Consider the following 21,452-nt stretch of genomic DNA (forward strand, 5'->3'; position numbering starts at 1 on the left):
GCCGGCTTGAATAAGCAACCATAGTTTCCCTAACCTCGAAGGCAACTTGGGCCAAGTCCCCACACCTCTGACGGGCTACAGGTTGGTAGACAATGAAAGTTGTCAGCCTTTGGAAGCCTCAAGCACGTGTTAGGGAATAGATGGCAACTATCGTCTTCCCCCACCTCTGAGAGTAAGGTCTGAAGAACAGGATACTAAAAAAAGTTGGATGAATTTGCGGTTAACTGGAACATTATCTAAATGACAAATACCTGGCAGTTTCTGTTCACTTTCAGTCGATGAAGGGAAATTACTGTCCACTATTTTAGAGAGTAACATTCATAATAACTAGTCCTAAAGAATAACTTTGTTTTATTATCATGATTTGTGAAAACAGGGTAGACAGTTCAAGGAAGGACACAGACAGTGCCCTTTTTAGGTTCCAAATTTCTTCTTTTTGATGGGTGGTGGGAGCTGAGCAATGATGTCATCCAGAGGCCGTTCTACCGCCACCAGGGTCTTTTCATCCAGGAGATCCACAAACAGCAGAGGCTGGAGAAAGATGGGAAGGTTCTCACCAGGAGTTAGATTCCAGGGCTAGTTCTCAACTGACTATCGAGGGCCAAAAGGCTAGCCTCATGCGAGCTGGAGGGAAGTAAATTTCTGAGGAGGCTTCCTGCCCTAGAACTCCAAAGGTTGGGAGCTTTTATAACTGAATCCAATCATTTAAGATTTTAGTAGGATTCTTCATTTTTCTCTGTAAAGGTCTGTGAGCCTCTAATTTCTTATGAATTCATAGTAACAGAGGGCTCTGGAGCCTAAACTTGATAAATGGCAAGTTACAAATTACTTAAATTTAAAACACCTCCTCCTCTAAAAAAATTCTGCAGACCCCCAAGAAAATGTTCCAGGATTCAATGAATACGTGTTCTATCAGAGTGGAAAGCCTAGCCCAGAAAGGGGATCATAAATTCAATGACTTCTATTTGCTTGAAACTTATCCTGTGGAAGAACTATTCTCCACTGGAAGTCAAATTTAAAAGCCCAGCTTTAACCCAAAGAGAGACCCAGCTGAGCTCCACCATCATTTCTCACAACCTACGTATTTCATTTTTGTAAAGTATGGTGCCTGGCTCTAATATACTGAGGCAAGAACAATCAACTACAAACCTAAGGGACAAACAGCCTCAGAAAGGCAGCTTATTTCCCCAAACCAGGTTCCCTGCATGTACAATGAAGACACTCTTGTCTTCCTCTTGTGGGACTTACTATATTTTGATAATATCACAGGGAACCAACCACTTAGAATATGATAGAAGATATATTACCTTATATTTCTTAGAAATTTTAAAGGCATGAGCTGTGCGCCTCCTGGTGACATCGGATTCGTTTGTGGGAGGCAGTGGGTTGTACAGTAAGGTTCTGTCATTTGGAAGAGGCTAGAAAGACAAAAATATGTTGTTTAATAATTATTATTGTTTAAATTGGGCCTCTACAGACTAAAGGACTCTAGTGATTTTTCAGGAAAACTCCATCTTCTAAACACCATATTATACACTTATTACCTCTCTGATTCTTCTTTTTTTAAATTTATTTTTGACTGTGCCGCACGGCATGTGGGACCGTAGCTCCCTGACCAGGGACTGAACTCACATTCCCTGTGTTGGGAGTGCAGTCTTAACCACTGGATCACCAGGGAAGTCTCCCTCCCTGACTTTTCTTACTTCAGGGAGAAAGCTAGAGCCACACCCCCAGCTCTACGGTATAGCGGGGGGAATACGTGGCAAAGAGAGCTTGGTACCGTCTGCCAGCAAGATCAAAGTGCTGGCCCGGGGCTCCTGGCCAGTCTCGTCAGTAACACTCTGTGAGACAGAAACAAACTCGTGTGCATAGGAGCTCAGCCTGTGCAGGCTCTGCTTTCTAGACTCTCCCCCAAATAGATCATGGGCTAGCCAAGTGACACAAACCACCCCATTGATGTCACTAACACTGCGAGAGATGATGACCTCTAGCCAAGCAAGTGATTATTTCATTTCTGACTTCCTTGGGAAATAGCTCTGCCCTTCATGAGGAGGCGATGGACTTATCACCAATACTGGGGGAACAAAACAACTTGGGCTGATCTGGGTTGAGTTATAAAGAGGCAACCGAGTGGGAGGGGCCCTTCCTGTATCGTCATCTCGCACAAGGCACTTGTCAGCCGGCTCTGCTTCCCACGCCCGGAGCACGCAGGGCCCAAGAGATGAGCTCCAGTGACATCGCCACGCACACCTCCTTTAGAGCCATCTGCTGCTCTCCCCGTGCTCCTCCTACCCCACCTTCACAAGGCACCAATGCACCGTGTGCTGGCTGTGCTCTCAGCCCAAACTGCATTACGGCATGGCCACAGCAACACCGCTGCTGGGAAGACAGTGCCTGCCCAGAAATAGACATGAAATTTAGGGTCAATCACAAGAGCAGCTGGCAGAGGCTGGAATCTGGAACGGAAAAAAAAAGTGTTCACATCCCACCTAAATCACAGCCACGAAAGATGGAATTTTCCTAACTGGCCTTTTCTCAAGACGCTAACAACAGCTCCTCAAACTGGCAGATGGTGTGCCAGTAAATTCAACCCAGGGGGGCACAAGCAGTCAAAACCCCAGCCTGTATGTATATCCTTCAATGAAATCGTGTCAGTCACCCCAGGGTGCAAAAGTGGAAGTGACTGAGTGCCTGATTATGGCTACTTTCTGAATATGGACCTCATCTTTTTCCTACTTAATTTTATGTGCTCAGAGGCAAAGCAGGGAAATAGTCAAATCAGCAAAAACCAGCACACCAGGGCCTGCCCCTTCCCTCAGAACCTCCAGAGACTGGGAAGAAAAATGAGGAAATCTGCAAAACTAAAAGCTCCTTCCCTCCAAAGAAGGTACCAGCAACCTTTACTCTGATTCTCCTTCCTTTAACTAATGGTCCTCCTTTGCTTTCAGAACAAAAGATTGTTACGGAAAGCAGAAGCCAGTGAGAGTAGAGGAGGCAGTGGTGAAGGACTCACCAATGACTTGTCGATGAGGCAGAACATGTAGGTGTCGTGGAGGAGGATGTGCATTGGTCTCTTGGGATGAAAACTGATGTGTGTGATGGGAGTGTCCCTTTGGAGCCAAAGATGATGAAACCCCTGCTTCTGGACAGTCCGGCTCCATTCTGTGTACTGTTTGTCTGGGATGCTGTACTCAAATACCTGAGAAAGGATATAACACAGAGGAAATACACGCTGGTACCCAGAAAACCAGAAGGTCATCCCTGACTGGAAAAACAGCTATATAAACCCTGCCTCTATCATAGTCAGAATACACATTTTCACTATTTTTTTTTTTGGTTGCACCACACAGCATGTGGGATCTTAGTTCCCCACTTGGGGATCAAACCCACGACCCCTGTAGTAGAAGCACAGAGTTTTAACCGCTGGACCACCAAGAAGTCTCGACTGCTGTTTTTTAAAATTAAAACAATTTAAGGTAAATTACAGAAAAATAAACAATTCAAACAGCACAGAAAGGTTTATATAGTGAAAAATCACCCTTGCAATCTTAATATCTCTTTTCCCCAAGACAAAAGTAGCCTGTTCCTCATTTGTATCTTTTCAGAGATATTTTATGCACAGAGTACACACTGTTCTGCAGGTTGCATTTTTCACTGAGCGTTGTATCATGGAGACTGACTCATACCAACGTCCACACACGTCACTTATGCTCCCTTTGAAGAACACATAATAATAATCTATTCACTTCCTGGATGTAGCAGGATTTTTCTATCTGTTTAATGAGCACTGAGGTATTTCCAGCCTTCGGCTACTACACATGAGGCTGTAATGATCCTCTCTGTATCAGTGTCTTTTTTGTACAACTAAAAGCATACATCTGCGGCGAGAACTTCTAGAGCTGGAACTTCTGAATCAAAGATGATGCGGATTAAAATTTTTTTTTAGGTTTCTCCAAATGCTCTCCAAGGGGGTCATACTATATGAAGTGATGTCTCCTGGTATCCTCATTGCAGTGTGTGAGTAACGCTATTAATCTCTAATTAAGCAGGTACAAAAAATTTCCTGCTAGTTTTAACAAGAGAAGAAGTTAAAATGAGAGATCCCACTTTCTTCATGTAATAGATACGTTTGTGTAAAAACTGCTAATCAAAGTAGCCAGCATCTGCCTAGTGGTCTACTCAAGCGTGCTTCTTCGAGCCCTGCATTGAGATGGTTCAGCTTTTTAAAATGTTTCTGAATTTTATGATAATTTATAAAGTCATATGTATATCTGTATCTAATATTTATAAACAATAGAATTTATAATAATTTGGTATTTTAAAACAGTGCTTCTTGGATCACATTTAATCTTTTGTATACTAGCTCAGTGAGGCAGGTATTATCAAGCCTATTTGACCAGAAATTTATAAGTATTGATAAATTCATGCATAATGTGTTCTGTAGCTCAGATATTCTACAGCTCTTATAATTATATTCTCATTAAAACTTGGTATGGAAAAAAGTGGTAGATAAAGCACTAATTTTGTCCATTGTATATTCTTGTCTCCTTTGTTGAAGATAAACTAACCCATTGGTGGGTGGGTTTATTTCTGGGCTCTCTCTTGTCTGTTCCATTGATCCCTATGTCTGTTTTTGTGTCACTACCAAGCTGTTTTGATTACTATAGCTTTGTAGTAATGTCTGAAGTCTCGAAAGGTTATGCCTCCTGCTTTTGTTCTTTTTCCTCAGGACTGCTTTGGTAATTCTGGGTCATATAAACTTTAGGATTATTTGTTCTGGTCCTGTGAAAAATGTCACAAGTAATTTGATAAGAATTACATTAAATCTACCGACTACTTTCAGTAGTATGGTCATTTTAACAATATTAATTCTTCCCATCCAAGAGCAGGGGATATCTTTCTATTTCTCTGAATCATCTTTGATTTCCTCTATTAATGTTTTATAGTTCTCAGCATAGAAGTCTTTCATTTCCTTGGTGATGCTTATTCCTAAGTATTTTATGTTTTTTATGTGATTTTAAAAGAAACTATTTTATGTGAAAGCTTTACTACATACAAGAGGAAACTACTTTTATATCACTCAGTATTTGCAAAGAAAAGCTCCTCCAAAATTGTCATTATCTCAGCTTTTTAGTTCCCATCCATTTGGAGGGAATTGGAAAGCACTGGGATCTCTTACCTGCTGGTCAGAATGAGCAATGACGAGGTTGTTGGTATTGGGTGCGATGGCCAGAGCAGTCACAGGGAAGTTGTAAGCAGGCACTGTGCAGTGAAGCTGGGGACAAATCAAAGACACAGGAAACTCTAAAACGGGATTCCATCCCCCAGGAACGACCGGATGGTCTAGGTCAGTAGTTTTAAAATAGTGTTCCTTGGAACTCAAAACGTTCTATTCTACGGCAGTTCCTGTAAATGTCAGGTATTTCCCCAAACAATAAACTTTATTTTTTTAAAAAGTGCAAGTTTAACTGCCAAGAAAAATGACAAGTGTTCACAGAAGACCTGGAAGTAAAGCCTCCCCTGCTGTCTCTACACAGGTATGAACTGCTCATAAACACATCATTGAACAGGGGATCTACAGCTCTACACTGAACTTAAAAGAAATTAATGCCTGTACAGCAACCATATGCCAATAAAAATTAATTTAAAAAAAAGAAATTAATGCCTAGGCAGGGACATATATGTCCATCACAAGGCATGTGCACTGGTACACAGAACACTTTTAAATGCCAGGCAAAGCTCAAAGAGCAGTACATGCTCTTGCCACAATGCAACAAAGTTATTAAGTTTACGGTAATTCTTTTTTTTCTTTTGTATTTTCTTTTTTTAACTGAAGGATAACTGCTTTACAAAGTTTTGTTGTTTTCTGTCAAACATCAACATGAATCAGCCATAGGTATACACACGGCCCTTCCCTCTTAAGCCTCCTTCCCGTCTCCCCCGCTATCTCACCCCTCTAGGTTGATACAGAGCCCTGTCTGAGTTCCCTGAATCATATAGCAAATTCCCGTTGGCTACCTATTTTACATATGGTAATGTAAGTTTCCATGTTGCTCTCTCCATACATCTCACCCTCTCCTCCCCATCCCCACCCCTCTTCATCTGACTTTCAGATGAAGATGACAACCTGTAAGGGAACATGAGTAATTCAATCTGGGGATGACAATATCATTGCTAATTAGTGAAAAATGTTTTCCTGCTATTCCTAGTTCTGTTTAATTTGAAAATATCTTGAGAATACAAGGCAAGCTATTCAAGGAAATTGTTTCTATCCCCATCTATTCCTCTGTAGATCATAATTTTCCTCCTCAAAATACAGACAAAACCTAGATGTAGATTTCATTACTCATAAATCCTTAATTTCAAATTTCTGAGGACAAGTGGCTTCACTGTTCCTATTGACTGATTTTTAATTTAAGATTATAGCTTTGGGGTTTCAAACAAGTAAAACAGGAAAAATTTTTTTGTTTAAAAAAAAAAAAAAAGGCCAGAAATTTTCCAGGTCCTCTCAGTCTTCCCGGAGTCTTATAACTGCAGGGCTAACTTCCTCCTGTTTGCTGCAACCAAACCTCATGCTCACCTTTAGCTGTTTCACATTGTACACGTGCACACCGGCACTGGTGCCTGAGGCAGCGAGCCAGTTTCCGTCTGGACTGACTGCCAGCAAACACATGGACTGCACGGTCCCTGCGAGGACAGAAGAGCAGCTCAGTCTCTGAATTCGGTGTCCACAGCCAGCCACCCCTGCCCTGAGTCTGACGGCAAAAGCCACCTCAGTTTCCGGTTACTGACAGGACAATTTCTCGACAGTTTTACAAATAAGTTCTAGGTGCTAATCCGCCTACTATAATTTAAGTAGCCATTCTCCAAGTAAAGAGGAGCCAGAGAGAGAGAAACCGGAAAGCAGCACTTGCCTGGGAAGGAGATGAGCTCTCAACTATGAAGTGGAGAATCAAGGGTAAGAGCTATCACCAAAATCTATACCTCAGTTGTTCTAAAGTCCTTTCCTATCAAATGTTTTTAATCAAAGTTACAAGCAGCAAATTCAATAGATCTGAGGCAGATCTTTAATTTACAAAGTCCCTGCTATACATTTAGCACTAAGGGAGCATGGGCACGGATGAGCCATCTGTCATTAAAAGAATTTTAAACCAATGTGGCAACATGAAGATTCTTGTGGGATAAAAATCAGACAGTGATGTGATATGCCAAAGTAACTGCTGCCTATAAAACATCCCCAAACAATGAAAAAGCTTTACAACTAGACATACACTAGATGCTAAAGGATGAGTGAGGTGGGTAGAAAAAGGTGGAGAACACTGTGAGCTAAGTGACAAGGACAGGAAAACACAGGTTTGAGGCCTGTAAAGAAACCAGCCTGACCATCAGAGGAAGTAAGATGAGAGAGGAGGACAAAATAAAGCCACGTACATAATGCAGACCACAATTTTAAATGAGCGCTAAAGGCAAGGTAAAGAATCTAAGTTTCATAATAAAACCACATATAGGTACTCAATAAAGACTGTCAGTCTACTTCATCTGATTCCCAATTTGTATGTTTCTTTTCCAATTTGTTTCTGGAACAGCTTATGAGCAGTGAGACTTTAAGTTGATTTTAAAAAGCTGATTTTCCTGGGACTTCCCTGGGGGTTCAGTGGTTGAGATTTCACCTTCAATTCAGGGGGCGTGGGTCTGATCCCTGGTCAGGGAACTAGGATCCCATATGCTTGGTGGCCAGAAAAACCAAAGCATAAAAACAGAGACAACAATGTGGCAAATTTAATGGAGACTTTGAAAATGGTCCACATTAAAAAAAAAATCTTAAAAGTTCATTATCCAGACAGATGGAGTCTACATAACGGTGAAGTCATTATAATCCTGGTCAAGGGAGAAAAAAAAAGACCCATGGGAAGTATTGAGTACTAAGTTCTTAATGGTCAACTCACTAAAAGTTATCTACCCATAGTCACACATTCATGCACACTCATGTTCTTAAAACATACAGAAACGTAGCCAAAAACATTAGGACAGGTAGTGAAACTGTATGCACAAGTTCATCTTTATAAAAAAAATAACAAACCCCAAATTAATGTGTCCACAAAATACCTACATACAAGCACCTCCTAGAAATATACAGATAACAATGGAGGTTATCAGGATCACAAATGATTTTAAGTTCCTTCTTGCTCTACTAACAAAACTCCAAGAAGCGTGATGAAACTTCTCTGGCCCTAAATAAGGAATCAAAAACCCAGTGAGAAAAGAGTAGGTGTGAGCAACACTTCAGATCTCATCAAGCGTTTTCACTTGCCAGGTATCTCCTGCTTTAAATCGCAGATACGTGAGTGTGTAGTTTTTGCAGGACCGAGAGGAGCATTAGCGAACCCCTGACAATTGAGATTTAAGTGAAAAAAAAGAAACATCGGAGATTGGCTACTCTCTCCCGAGGCCAGGTCCCAACTTCTCACCTGACTGGGGCTGGAAAGAATGCAGGTGCGTGAAGCCTCCTTCCAGGAGCCGAAAGACGCGAAGAGACCCTTGACTTGACGCCACAAAGAGCTTTGTTGAATCCTCAGAAAACAAAATCTGGAGGGCAGAGCGAAGGAACACCGGCATTTTGGAAACCTTGGGGGAAACAGTGGTAAAGGTCAGAAGGAGACAGAAGTTAGACCCAAAGCCCATAAAAAATTAGCAGCGCCAGGCTCACATCACATGAGTACTTCCTATCTCCAAGGAGGCCCACTGGCCAAGGGCCTGGAACACCGACGTGCCTACTGTAACCCCTCCACTCCCCCCAACATCTCCTCAAAAGCCTAACCTTTTACTGCCATTTTGTGGCATTTACTCCTCCAAAAACATAATTTTAAATTTGGCAATAAGAGACCATTTTGTTACGTTTTCTCACTGAATAAGGATTCATATCCAGAAAATATCCACTTCACACAACAATCACCCACTTACAAGGTTTCTTCTTATTCAACCAGACCCTGGGTTATCACTCACCCTCTGCAGGCTTATGTTGTCATGTTCGTAATTCAGTCGATAGAGAAAAAAACGAGAAGCTGTAGAACAGGCTATCCAACCACCACACGGGGAGATACAGCTGCAGATAATGTTCTCAGGACCCTGGCAGAGTGAGGAAGCAGGACAAACGGTCAAGTAAAACTTCATACAAGGTTCACTGTGACATGGATCCTCAAGCTACTGCCACTCTGAACCCACAAATACCTACACGTAATCCTTACAGTTATATGCTGTGCATCACTATGATTATTTCACAGGTGGAGCATCGGAAGGGTGCGGCTTTGATTTCCAGAACAGAGGTCTCTGAATAATGTCAGCTTATCGCAGCCCATCACGTACTTCACAGGTAGCTGCCTACTAAACCTAACTCTAAAAACCTGATCAGGCAGGCATTGAATGCAGGGGAGCTTTGGAGGCCTGGTGACTTGGGGACTGGTTTTCTGTTTTGTTAATGACAACCTTCTTTAAAGACCTCTAAGAAATATTAAGTGAAAGAAAATTTGCACTACACAGGAAAAGTTTAGTGTAACATTTGTTATCATTCAAAAAACTCAAAGAACGTCTAAATGTAGGTAAGGGTACTTCCCTGGCGATCCAGTGGTTAAGACTTCACGCTCCCAAATCAGGGAGCACAGGTTTAACCCCTGCTCAGGGTACTAAGATCCCCCATGCTGCCCAGCATGGCCAAAAAAGGGAAAAAACATGTAAGTATGTATGTACACACACATCCATACACTCATATGCAGAACAAGGTCAAGGAGGATATATAGCTAATCAATTAGCAGCAATCATTTCAGGAGGGGTGACTAGAATTAAAGAGCTGGACAAAAATATGACCTATCACTGCTGTTTGAGTTCTTTATAGGAAGACTGTAATTCACAAGTAGTGTACAATTGAAGATGTTTTAAAAGGAAGATAGCAAAGCTGTTTGTATAGCAGTCCCATCAGTACTGAAAGAAAGGATATATACACATACACACAAGTGAACATTTTTTCTAAAAGAATATATAAGAAACTGTTGGCAGCAATCATCTCTGGGGGGTGGGGGGTTAGAAGGAGGTTCATTTTTCACTGCATATTCTTTTTATATTATTTGAATTTTTTAAGAATATGCATGTTATCTTCATAATACCAAAAGAAAAACCAATTTCTTGTATTAATTCATCTAATAAATTCTGAATGCCTGACTTATAATCACAGGAAACCCAATCCTCTTGATATGGTACTTCATTCAAATAGTTTTACATTTTACAGTTTAGGATATCAGCTAAGGACCCCCACCCAAATTTAGAACAGGAAATATGTTCTGGATTTCAGAGTCTAAACACCCAGTTCAACTTCCTTACCTTTGTCTTGAGGTGAAGTAAATGATCTGCATTTTTAGAGAGCGGAAGGGTATCCCCATTCTTTCCTGGAACAAGAAACATCTCTGATATCTTTCTTCCCAAAGGAAGGCTATACAAATGTTTTTTTCATTTAAAAAGTCATTCCTGGGTAGAATGGAATCTCTACCACTGGGAAATCAGAAACATGTCTGACAGAATGAGCTTAGAGTTTTCTGGGGGTATGTATATGAACAGGAGAACAGTGAGCACTTTCTTAGCTTCTCCGTGGGGGCCCTGAATATGGCTATGGCGCTTCTTTTCTGAAGCTGCTTCCCACAGCCAGGCATGCAGGTAGATGGAAGTGAAGTTTGTGTGGCCTCAACTTTAACTTCTTTTGTTCATCGTGGAGCCTAAAGCCAAAGCCTCTACTATAAAACAACAGCACCCACACATGTGTGTCATACCTAAGGCCATGAGGCTGTCACCCTGGTAAGATCTGCATGACCTTCTTTTTCATGAAGGCTTGAAACATGACAGTCTGTCATTGTTCAACAACCTGTTCTGATCCCGGTCCAGCCAGGGCAAACTATTCCACGCCCCTTGCCTCCCCTATGCCCTGCAGCGCACTGTACAGGACTGTAAACTTTCCAGAGGTGATTCGGTGTGCAGCTAATGATTTTCACACTCTGAGGAACTCCCCTGCTCTGTCTAGTGGATAGGAAACCGTAAGGATGTCAAACAGACAGCAAAAGAATCGACTTCCATTTTTCCACAGGCAGAATTTCAACTGCAATTTCTGGCTTCTCTCTCCGAGTTTTCTTGTTGTGAAAAGACCTTCTCCCAGCTTACCTGTTGCAACTGTGGATCCCAGTCGCCAGAGTTCCAAGTGATGAGCAAACTGGAAGAGGAGAAGCTGCTTCTTTTTTGCACAGGAAACAAGCCGTCGCTGTACCCATCCAGGAATCAAAAAGACAGAAACAAGCTGGGGTAATCTAGCGCAACAACACCTCAGAACACTTTTAATGTTGAAATCCACTGACTTGACAAGTATTTCCTAAGTACTACCATATACCAGGCAGTCATAAGATCTAAAAACACAGTGGTAAATACAAACCTAGCTACTGGGACTTCCCTGTTAGCTCAGTAGTTAAGAATCCACTTTTCAACATAGGGGATGTGGGTTTGATCCCTGGTCAAGGAACTAAGATCCCCCATGCCAGGGGGCAACTACTGAGCCTGTGCGCTCTACAGCCTATGTGCTGAAACAGGGGACTCCCATGAGCCCCAACAAGAATCCAGCGCAACCAAACGAACAAACATAAACCTAGCTACTGCTCTCAAGCTTACAGTTTAAAGGACTGACGTAAAATTAAACAGGCAATTACACTAAAGGTGCACAGAATTTTAACACGGCTAAGCACACTATAGGAGAAGGCAATGGCACCCTACTCCAGTACTCTTGCCTGGAAAATCCCATGGACGGAGGAGCCTGGAAGGCTGCAGTCCATGGGGTTGCTGAGGGTCAGACACGACTGAGCGACTTCACTTTCACGCATTGGAGAAGGAAATGGCAACCCACTCCAGTGTTCTTGCCCAGAGAATCCCAGGGATGGGGGAGCCTGGTGGGCTGCTGTCTATGGGGTCGCACAGAATTGGACACGACTGAAGCAACTTAGCAGCAACAGCAGCAAGCACAATATGTGATGAATAAAAGTAGAAAGGATATTTAGTTTAACCCCAGGGCAGTAACGGACTTCCCTGGTGGCTCAGAGGGTAAGGCGTCTGCCTACAATGTGGGAGTCCTGGGTTCGATCCCTGGATCAGGAACATCCCCTGGAGAAGGAAATGGCAACCCATTCCAGTACTCTTGCCTGGAAAATCCCATGGACTGAGAAGCCTGGCAGGCTACAGTCCATGGGGTTGCAAAGAGTCGGACATGACTGAGCAACTTCATTTTCACTTTCAAGGCAGTAAAGACAGGAGCCCAGACCAGGTTCACTGGTAAAGATCACTCAGGAAAGAAAGCAGGTCAGGACGTTCTAGGCAAACACATGGCTCAGGAAACATCTCAAAGATAAGAGAGCATTGTGGGGAGTAAAGAGAAGTCCTTCAGAACTGCCAGACTGGGTAGAGGTGGGGGTGGAGGTGCTCCAAGAGTGTAAGAGTAGAGGGGAGGGAAGAAGCTCTCTTCTCCATATCAAGACAGGTGTCATGAGCCATGCTAAGGAAGCAGGTCTTTATGCTGAAGGCAACGAGGGCCAACCAAAGGCATTTAAGCATGGAGCAATGAATAAAGTTGCTTTCTGAACAAATCATGTGGAGAATAAGCTAGAATGACACAAACTATAAAAGGAGATCATTAACAAGCTATTGTTAAAAAATCCAGATGAGAAAAGACACGGATCCAAACTAGGATCATGGCAGTGTAGACAAAGAGAAATGGCCAGATTCGAGAAGATGAGGAAACAGACTCGGTAAGGTTTGCTGGTTGAATGGAACGTAGAAGCAGATAGTGGGCAGAAGAGTTTCTAGCCTAGAAAGATGATCAGTTTACCTAGAAAAGAACACTGGAAGCCTGGATTTTTCTGCTCCCATCCAGGATAATAAACAGCCCAGCCTCAAAAACAAACAGAATCTCCATAAACCACACCAAACTGGAAAAAGGAGTGATTTCCCCAGAAGCTGAACTAGGAATGCTGCCCTAAATCTCTTGGCCCCTGTAAATATCTTTGCCAGAGGCTTGCCTGTGAAACAGACGGAAGAAAGAAGAAGGCAGGTAACTACAGAAGCCCTACAGATTTGCCCAAGAGTGAGTGGTGCTGTCTTGTGCGACAGATGGACGGGGAGGTGAGGAGGCGGTGGGGTTAGATGATGATACTCACGTGGGGAAAAGTGATTTTTCGGAGAGCAGCATCATAATTCTTTACCTCCACTTTCTCCATCAGAGGACGAATAACTAAGTGGGTGTCGGTGCCTGCAGTGAAAAGCAGAGGGGAAAAAGCATCAGAATTAGAAAAAGCTCCACATGAACATAATTGGAGATGGGCAGAGTTAAGAAGCAGCCAGGCGGAGAGCAAAACCCACCTCCAGATATCAGTGCGGTGGGGCTGTGAGCCACGGCTCGCACGTCGTGGGTGTGATGCTGAAATGGCTTCGTCCGCACCCACTGCTTCTCGCTGCTGCTGGAAGTCACAGAGACCAGCTGAAAATGGAACACTGTCCCCTCGGCTGTACCCACCACGAAACTGTCTTCTTGCTGAGAAAAGAAATCATCAGGGAGGTACATTTGAGCAAAACAAGGCCCAGTGTTAAAATATTCCCCGAGGTCTTCTACCTGGAAAGCTTATGGGGGAAAATGCCCAGAATTGGGGACAGGAGGTTGCCGGGGTCTTTTTTCCTCCAGAAGCTAACAATTCCATGAATAGGTCACAAGGCGCCCCCTGCTGACAAAATAAACAGGAAGTACTTTAAACTTCTGAATGTTTTCATACAATGCAAACTAGACCTCAACAGAATAGCAATAATATTGGGCAAAAGAGGAGGGGCCTCAAAAGAGGCAGCCAGAAGACAGAAGTTCATAAAACCCTAAAATTCACTGTTCTTTTTAGAGGAGCAAGGGCAGCCTGAGGAGGGGAAGTGGCCTGATCAATATCACAAACATGCAGGCTCCCTGGCTTCCCAGTTCAAGGCTCTTTCTGGTCAGTGTGTTGAGCATGGGGATTTCTGTTAGTTTTAAAAGGTCTTGCTGTGTCTACAACTACTTTTTAAAATTTCTCTAAAATCATTTTCATTGTAACTTTATTTTTTGCACATAATTCTGAATAAGAAAAAAACAAAACAGGATACCTGATAGGGTAGTGAGAAACAAATCAGGAACCTAGATCAGTAGTTAAACAAGTCAAATAGTGTAAACAGTGGGTGAACTGATCAAGAACAGTTAGATGTCTGAACACGTGAGAATGGAGCTACCGTCAACTACACACTGTGCTAGGAATTTTAAGTCATACCATCTCTAATCTTTCAACAGCTTGAACGTTAAGTATCATTTGCCCTATCGGGAGCAACTGTAAAAGGACTGAAATGAGCATAGCAAGTCCTTGTCAAGGGAGCCCTTTGATCGTTCAAGAGCTACTTCACAACTCTACAAATTGTGAAAAGCTGAGAGTGATGCAAAAGATTCTCCTGCATAGAGATGCAAAGGGATTCTGTTTAGTAGAATGCAGTAGATGATTGCCCTGTGGACACTGAGTTTGCAACAAAATCATAAAATATTTCACCTTCCTGATGGCCTGACATAACTGTGTTCTCTGATTTCTCCCTTTGAACTGCTTGTGACATCTTATTGGCTCCCTCATTAATTAATGAGGTACAGAAAATCTTGGACATATGTCTATTTCATGTTTGTATGAATCATGATTTTACCTTTTTTTTCCCCTGCCTAATCATCATTTAATAGGCCTCTACCCTGATAAGGAAACTGCAATTTCAAGAGTTTACCTGCTTGTCCATTTACAGACTTGACAAAGCTACATGCTCTACGCTGCTAAAGCCTTTGCTCTGGGCACAGGCCTCTCTCCTTTACCTCCTCTGAGGCTACAGTTTGAAAGGCATCAGTTCAGTTCAGTTCAGTCGCTCAGTCGTGTCCGACTCTTTGCGACCCCATGAATCGCAGCACGCCAGGCCTCCCTGTCCATCACCAACTCCCGGAGTTCACTCAGACTCACGTCCATCGAGTCAGTGATGCCATCCAGCCATCTCATCCTCTGTCGTCCCCTTCTCCTCCTGCCCCCAATCCCTCCCAGCATCAGAGTCTTTTCCAATGAGTCAACTCTTCGCATGAGGTGGCCAAAGTAATGGAGTTTCAGCTTTAGCATCATTCCTTCCAAAGAAATCCCAGGGCTGATCTCCTTCAGAATGGACTGGTTGGATCTCCTTGCGGTCCAAGGGACTCTCAAGAGTCTTCTCCAACACCACAGTTCAAAAGCATCCATTCTTCAACGCTCAGCCTTCTTCACTGTCCAACTCTCACATCCATACATGACCACAGGAAAACCCATAGCCTTGACTGCTGCTGCTGCTGCTGCTAAGTCACTTCAGTCATGTCCGACTCTGTGCGACCCCACAGACGGCAGCCCATGAGGCTCCCCTGTCCCTGGGATTCTCCAGGCAAGAACACTGGAGTGGGTTGCCATTTCCTTCTCCAATGCATGAAAGTGAAAAGTGTAAGTCGCTCAGTCGTGTCCGACTCTTAGCAACCCCACGGACTGCGGCCCACCAGGCTCCTCCGTCCATGGGATTTTCCAGGCAAGAGTGCTGGAGTGGGGCGCCATTGCCTTCTCCGATAGCCTTGACTAGACGGACCTTAGTCGGCAAAGTAATGTCTCTGCTTTTCAATATGCTATCTAGGTTGGTCATAACTTTTCTTCCAAGGAGTAAGTGAAGGCATCAGCCCAGAGCAAAAGGGAAAATACTGAGCTGCTTAGGAACACACGTGCTCTTTGCCTCTACCTCCACTAAACAGATCAAGTGGCCATGTGCTCAAAGTCCCACCTACAGAGAAGAACTGGGAAGGCAAGTTTCTCATTCCACAATCTCTTTCCTTGAGGTCGAATTATAAAAGCACTGAGAAGGAAACAAAAGCTCTCTTGGGGGCTTCCCTGGTGGTCCAGTGGTTAAGAAGCTGCCTGCCAATGCAGGGGACATGGGTTCGATCCTTGGTGGCAGAACGAAGTCCATGGGCCACAACTAGAGAAGCTCAAATACCACAACTACTGAGCCCATGCTCCACAACGAAAGAAGCTTGCTCACTGTAATGAGAGAGGCCCTTGTGCCACAACTAGAGAAAGCCCATGCTCTGCAATGAAAAGCAGTGCGGCCAAAATAAAAGTTAAACTAAAAAAAAAAAAAAGTTTTTTTTTAAGGGCTTTCTTGGAGTGCAGCAGGAACCAAGCAAGGGAAAAGCTGACTTGGAAAAGGTGTGTATGTGATTGTGGACACACACAAGGCCTCCAAGTATCAAAGGACTGGGCGTTTGCCAAAATTCACTCTTTAATCAGTGAAAAACCATTAAAAAAGAAACCTAAAAATAACCATCTGTTCTGGAAAGAGAGTGTGGAGAAAAGCCTTGAAATTAGGATTGGTTTTAAAAGAGATGTAAAAATGGTAATAGCACACTCACTGTGCCAGACACTGTACCTAGCACTTCACAAGTGCAACCCATTGAATCTTTCCTCAGACAGCTATGAGGCATGTATTATGGACATTCCTGTTTTCACAGGGGAAGAAACTGAGGCATGAAAGCAGCAACCTGCCCAAGGAAGATATGGAACTATATTAAGTGGCACAACTGGGATTCAAACCAAAGTCTGCCCAGTTCTAGTCTGCGATAAGTACTTCTGAGGACTGGAATTTGTATCACTGCATTTTTTTCAGTTAAAAAAAAAAAGTGCCACAATCCCTTGATTCTCAGGCACACACTTTCCCACATTTTAACATCTCTGAAATAAAAATCTTATATCTGTCAATCTTTGTATGTGTGACATCTTCAGATAAAGAACGAGTATCAAAACTTCTGGAAGAGCTGTCAAAAGCCTAAAAGAAAACTTTGTGACCACAGTGGGGCATCTTCTGCGAACACTGTGGATGGCAGAGAGGCATGTGTGGGAACCATGGACCCTGAGAACTGAGTCCAGGCGATTCAGAGTCCAGCTGAACGTGAAAAAGCTCTAGGAATACCCCAATTGCTTTATTTCATACACTTTCCATTTTATATATGCGTAAGAGTAATATGACAAAAATTTATGTTGAAGTCTCAAGCAGCTTTTCAATAAGAAAACATAAATTCTACATTTTAAAAAGCGTTGTAGTCAAAATGGCCATCATCAAAAAAAACCCTACAAACATTAAATGCTGGATAGGATGTGGTGAAAAGGGAACCCTCTGGCACTGTTAGTGGGAATGTAAATTGATACAGACCCTATGGAGAACAGTATGGAGATTCCTTAAAAAACCAGGAATAAAACTACCACATGACCTAACAATCATACTACTGGGCATATACCCTAAGAAAATCATAATTCAAAAAAACACATGTACCCCAATGTTCATCGCAGCATTATTTACAACAGCCAGGACACGGAAGCAACCTAGATGTCCATCCACAGATGAATGGATAAAGAAGTTGTGGTACATAGGTACAAGGAGTATTACTCAGCCATAAAAAGGAATGAATTTGAGTCAGTTCTAGTGAGGTGAATGAACCTAGAGCCTGTAACAGAGTGAAGTAAGTCAGAAAAACAAACATTGTAATATAAATGCATATATATGGAATTTAAAAAATGGTACTGATTAACCTATTTGCAGGGCAGGAACAGAGATGCAGACAGAGAGAAAAGACGTGTAGACACAGTGGGGGAAGGGGATGGTGGGACAAATAGAGAGAGCATCGCTGAAACATATGCATCTGTAAGGCAGCGAGGGGGAAGCTTGCTATGTAACACAGGGAGTGCTAATCTGTGACAGCCTAGAGGGGTGGGAAGGGGGGAGGTGGAAGGGAGTTTCAAAAGGGAGGGAATATATGGATACTAATGGCTGATTCATGTTGTTGTACGGTAGAAACCAAGGCAACATAGAAACCAAGGCAACATAGTAAATCAATTATCCTCCAACTAAAAATTTTAAAAAGCATTGTATCAGTTTATATTGTAAAAGCTTATATTATATGTTTATAAAATACAAATTTTACATTAAAAATACCCTGCTCTGTCAAAAGGTGGGTTAACCGGGGAGGAGGGGAGTCTGAAAAAAACCTCTCAGCTAACTTTTTAGGGGCTATTCTCTAACTGCTGGAGAATAAGAGTTCTGGCAAATTCTGTGGGTTTTGAGACACAGTGTCCTAAGCTCATCTTCCTCCACTACAACACTTAGGATTAGGGAACAGTGTTGATGGCACATCCCTGACACAGCCTTCTCCCCTCCCTGCCCAGGGTGTACAGGAACTGCTCCAACAGGGGCTATACTCACAGCGGATACGGCAATGGACTGCACGTCAGCATTCGAGACCAGATGGTTCTTCACGAGGGTCCCAGTAGCTGAGTCCCAGATCTGCACCTTCCCAGCAGAGTCCACGCTTATGACAGTGCCATCTGACAGGAAGGCCACACCCCAAATGATGCACTTCCGCTTAGACACGCCCATGTACTGCCTATCCACCAGCATCTTACCAATAGCGCTTCCTGGTGAAAAAAGCAAAGCCCACGCTTGAACAGCACTCATTTCTCCTTAGTCTTGAAAAGCTGCCTGTGTTGGCATCTGGTAAGTTCAGCTGCTTGAGCCCAGATCACAGAGAGCCAGTAAACAGTGGTTATGGTGAACTCAAGTATGGAACACCAAAATGTTACCTGGAGAAGGAGGGTGGGGCAGGGGCATGCTGACAGAAGACATTTGTGGTGAGGAGGTGAGATGGAAAGAGACGTTTGGTACTTCACTTAAACATGGCCACCTCTGCATACATATGCTACTCTGCTCTTTTCCAAATCTCCATGAGAATGGGATAGAAGACAACAGCATCAAAATTTGGGGATTGGAAAGCAGACACAGAGTAGTAACTGACTTAGTAGAACCTGAAAACTAAGTCCCAAATTAGCAGAAGGAAGAGCCAAAAAACCACCTGATTTCTACCATGGAATCCTCGGAAGACCCAGCAACTGGTGACTCCAGACACACTGGAAATAGAGGTGAAAGTGGGGTTAAAAGGAGGGACTGGTTGGAAAAAAGTTTAAGAAACCTGAGATGCTAAAGGCAAAGGAGAAAAGGAAAGATATATCCATCTGAATGCAGAGTTCCAAAGAATAGCAAGGAGAGATGAGAAAACTTTCCTCAGTGATCAGTGCAAAGAAATAGAGGAAAACAATAGAATGTGAAAGTCTAGAGATCTCTTCAAGAAAATTAGAGATACCAAGGGAACATTTCAGGCAAAGATGGGCATAATAAACAACAGAAGTGGTAAGGACCTAACAGAAGCAGAAGATAAGAGGTGGTAAGAATACACAGAACTGTACAAAAAAGAGCTTCATGACCCAGATAATCACAATGGTGTGATCACTCACCTAGAGCCAGACATCCTGGAATGCGAAGTCAAGTGGGCCTTAGGAAACATCACTATGAACAAAGCTAGTGGAGGTGATGGAATTCCAGTGGAGCTATTTCAAATTCTAAAACATCATGCTGTGAAAGTGCTGCAATCAATATGCCAGCAAATTTGGAAAACTCAGCAGTGGCCACAGGACTGGAAAAGGTCAGTTTTCATTCCAATCCCAGAGAAGGGCAATGCCAAAGAATGTTCAAACTACTGCACAATTGCACTCATCTCACATGCTAGTAAAGTAATGCTCAAAATTGCCCAAGCCAGGCTTTAATAGTACATAAACCGTGAACTTCCAAATGTTCAAGCTAGATTTAGACGAGCCAGAGGAACCAGAGATCAAATTGCCAACATCCGCTGGATCATCGAAAAAGCAAGAGAGTTCCAGAAAAACATCTGCTTCTGCTTTATTGACTATGCCAAAGCCTTTGACTATGTGGATCACAACAAACTATGGAACATCCTTCAAAAGATGGGAATACCAGACCAGCTTACCTGCCTCCTGAGAAATGTGTATGCAGGTCAAGAAGCAACACTTAGAACTGGACATGGAACAGACTGGTTCCAAATAGGAAAAGGAGTACGTCAAGGCTGTGTACTGTCACCCTGCTTATTTAACTTATATGCAGAGTACATCATGCAAAATGCCAGGCTGGATAAAGCACAAGCTGGAATCAAGATTACCAGGAGAAATATTAATAACCTCAGATATGAAGATGACACCACCCTTATGGCAGAAAGTGAAGAAGAACTGAAGAGCCTCTTGATGAAAGTATAAGAGGAGAGTGAAGAAACTGGCTTAAAATTCAACATTTGGAAAATTAAGATCATGGCATCCGGTCCCATCACTTCATGGCAAATAGATGGGGAAAAAATGGAAACAGTGGCAGACTTTCTTTTCTTGGGTTCCAAAATCACTGCAGATGGTGACTGCAGCCATGAAATTAAAAGATGCTTACTCCTTGGAAGAAAAGTTATGACCAACCTAGACAGCATATTCAAAAGCAGAGACATTACTTTGCCAACAAAGATACGTCTAGTCAAAGGTATGGTTTTTCCAGTAGTCATGTATGGATGTGAGAGTTGGACTATAAAGAAAGCTGAGCGCTGAAGAATTGATGCTTTTGAACTGTGGTGTTGGAGAAGACTCTGGAGAGTCCCTTGGACTGCAAGGAGATCCAACCAGTCCATCCTAAAGGAAATCAATTCTGAATATTCACTGGAAGGACTAATGCTGAAGCTGAAACTCTAATACTTTGGCCACCTGATTTGAAGAACTGACTCACTAGAAAAGACCCTGATTCTGGGAAAGATGGAAGGCAGGAGGAAAAGGGGACGACAGAGGATGAGATGGTTGGATGGCATCTCCGACTCAATGGACTCAATGAGTTTGAGTAAGCTTGGGAGTTGGTAATGGACAGAGAAGCCTGGCGTGCTACAGTCCATGGGGTTGCAAAGAGTCGGACACGGCTGAGTGACTGAACTGATATGATATCCCTCAGGTCCCGCCTCACAGCTAAGAATCCAGGCAACTCCCCAAATTCCACTTCTCAGAGGAGACCAGAAACTTATTCTCTGAAGAGGGGTATCAGTGCAACTGAGGGTGGAAGCGGTATATGGAGCATAGATTAAGTGAAAACTTGTCTCTCAACATTAAGAACACCAGTTTTCTTAGAATGCTGATGGCCCTGCTTGTTATCACCCCACAGGAGAACAAAAAACACTTCTGGGAAATATGACTTGTACACGACAAAAGACCTAAACAGCCTGTCTTTAAAGCTTCCCCATACTGACAGTCAAGCCAGACCATTCCTCAGTGAAGTTTAGATGCAATAAACTTGTCTGGTGATGAAAGGAACCCCTAGACACTGGAGGACAGCCTTAGTATGGAAGGCAGAGGCCCAAGAGAGGGGCAGAGAGAAATAAGTAACAGTTGGAGACGAGAATAGTCTTGGAGAAG

General features: G+C 43.0%; 1 protein-coding gene across 1 annotated transcript in view; it reads right to left on the bottom strand.

Annotated features, from left to right (window-relative positions):
- Positions 1-312: 312 nt before the first annotated feature.
- Positions 313-21,452, bottom strand: part of LOC128071119 (U3 small nucleolar RNA-associated protein 4 homolog) — a 29,913-nt gene continuing 8,773 nt past the window's right edge. The window contains exons 6-17 of the mRNA XM_052664087.1: positions 18,373-18,584; positions 13,435-13,606; positions 13,233-13,324; positions 11,200-11,296; positions 10,372-10,436; positions 9,004-9,126; positions 8,469-8,625; positions 6,581-6,687; positions 5,180-5,275; positions 3,014-3,199; positions 1,308-1,418; positions 313-531 (exon numbers count right to left, since the gene is read on the bottom strand). Of these exons, the coding sequence (XP_052520047.1) occupies positions 415-531; positions 1,308-1,418; positions 3,014-3,199; positions 5,180-5,275; positions 6,581-6,687; positions 8,469-8,625; positions 9,004-9,126; positions 10,372-10,436; positions 11,200-11,296; positions 13,233-13,324; positions 13,435-13,606; positions 18,373-18,584 (1,535 nt within the window). The 3' untranslated portion in view covers positions 313-414. The remainder of the gene's footprint in view (positions 532-1,307; positions 1,419-3,013; positions 3,200-5,179; positions 5,276-6,580; positions 6,688-8,468; positions 8,626-9,003; positions 9,127-10,371; positions 10,437-11,199; positions 11,297-13,232; positions 13,325-13,434; positions 13,607-18,372; positions 18,585-21,452) is intronic.

The sequence above is a fragment of the Budorcas taxicolor genome, unplaced genomic scaffold, assembly GCF_023091745.1.
Source record: "Budorcas taxicolor isolate Tak-1 unplaced genomic scaffold, Takin1.1 scaffold153, whole genome shotgun sequence".
Classification (NCBI taxonomy): Eukaryota; Metazoa; Chordata; class Mammalia; order Artiodactyla; family Bovidae; genus Budorcas; species Budorcas taxicolor.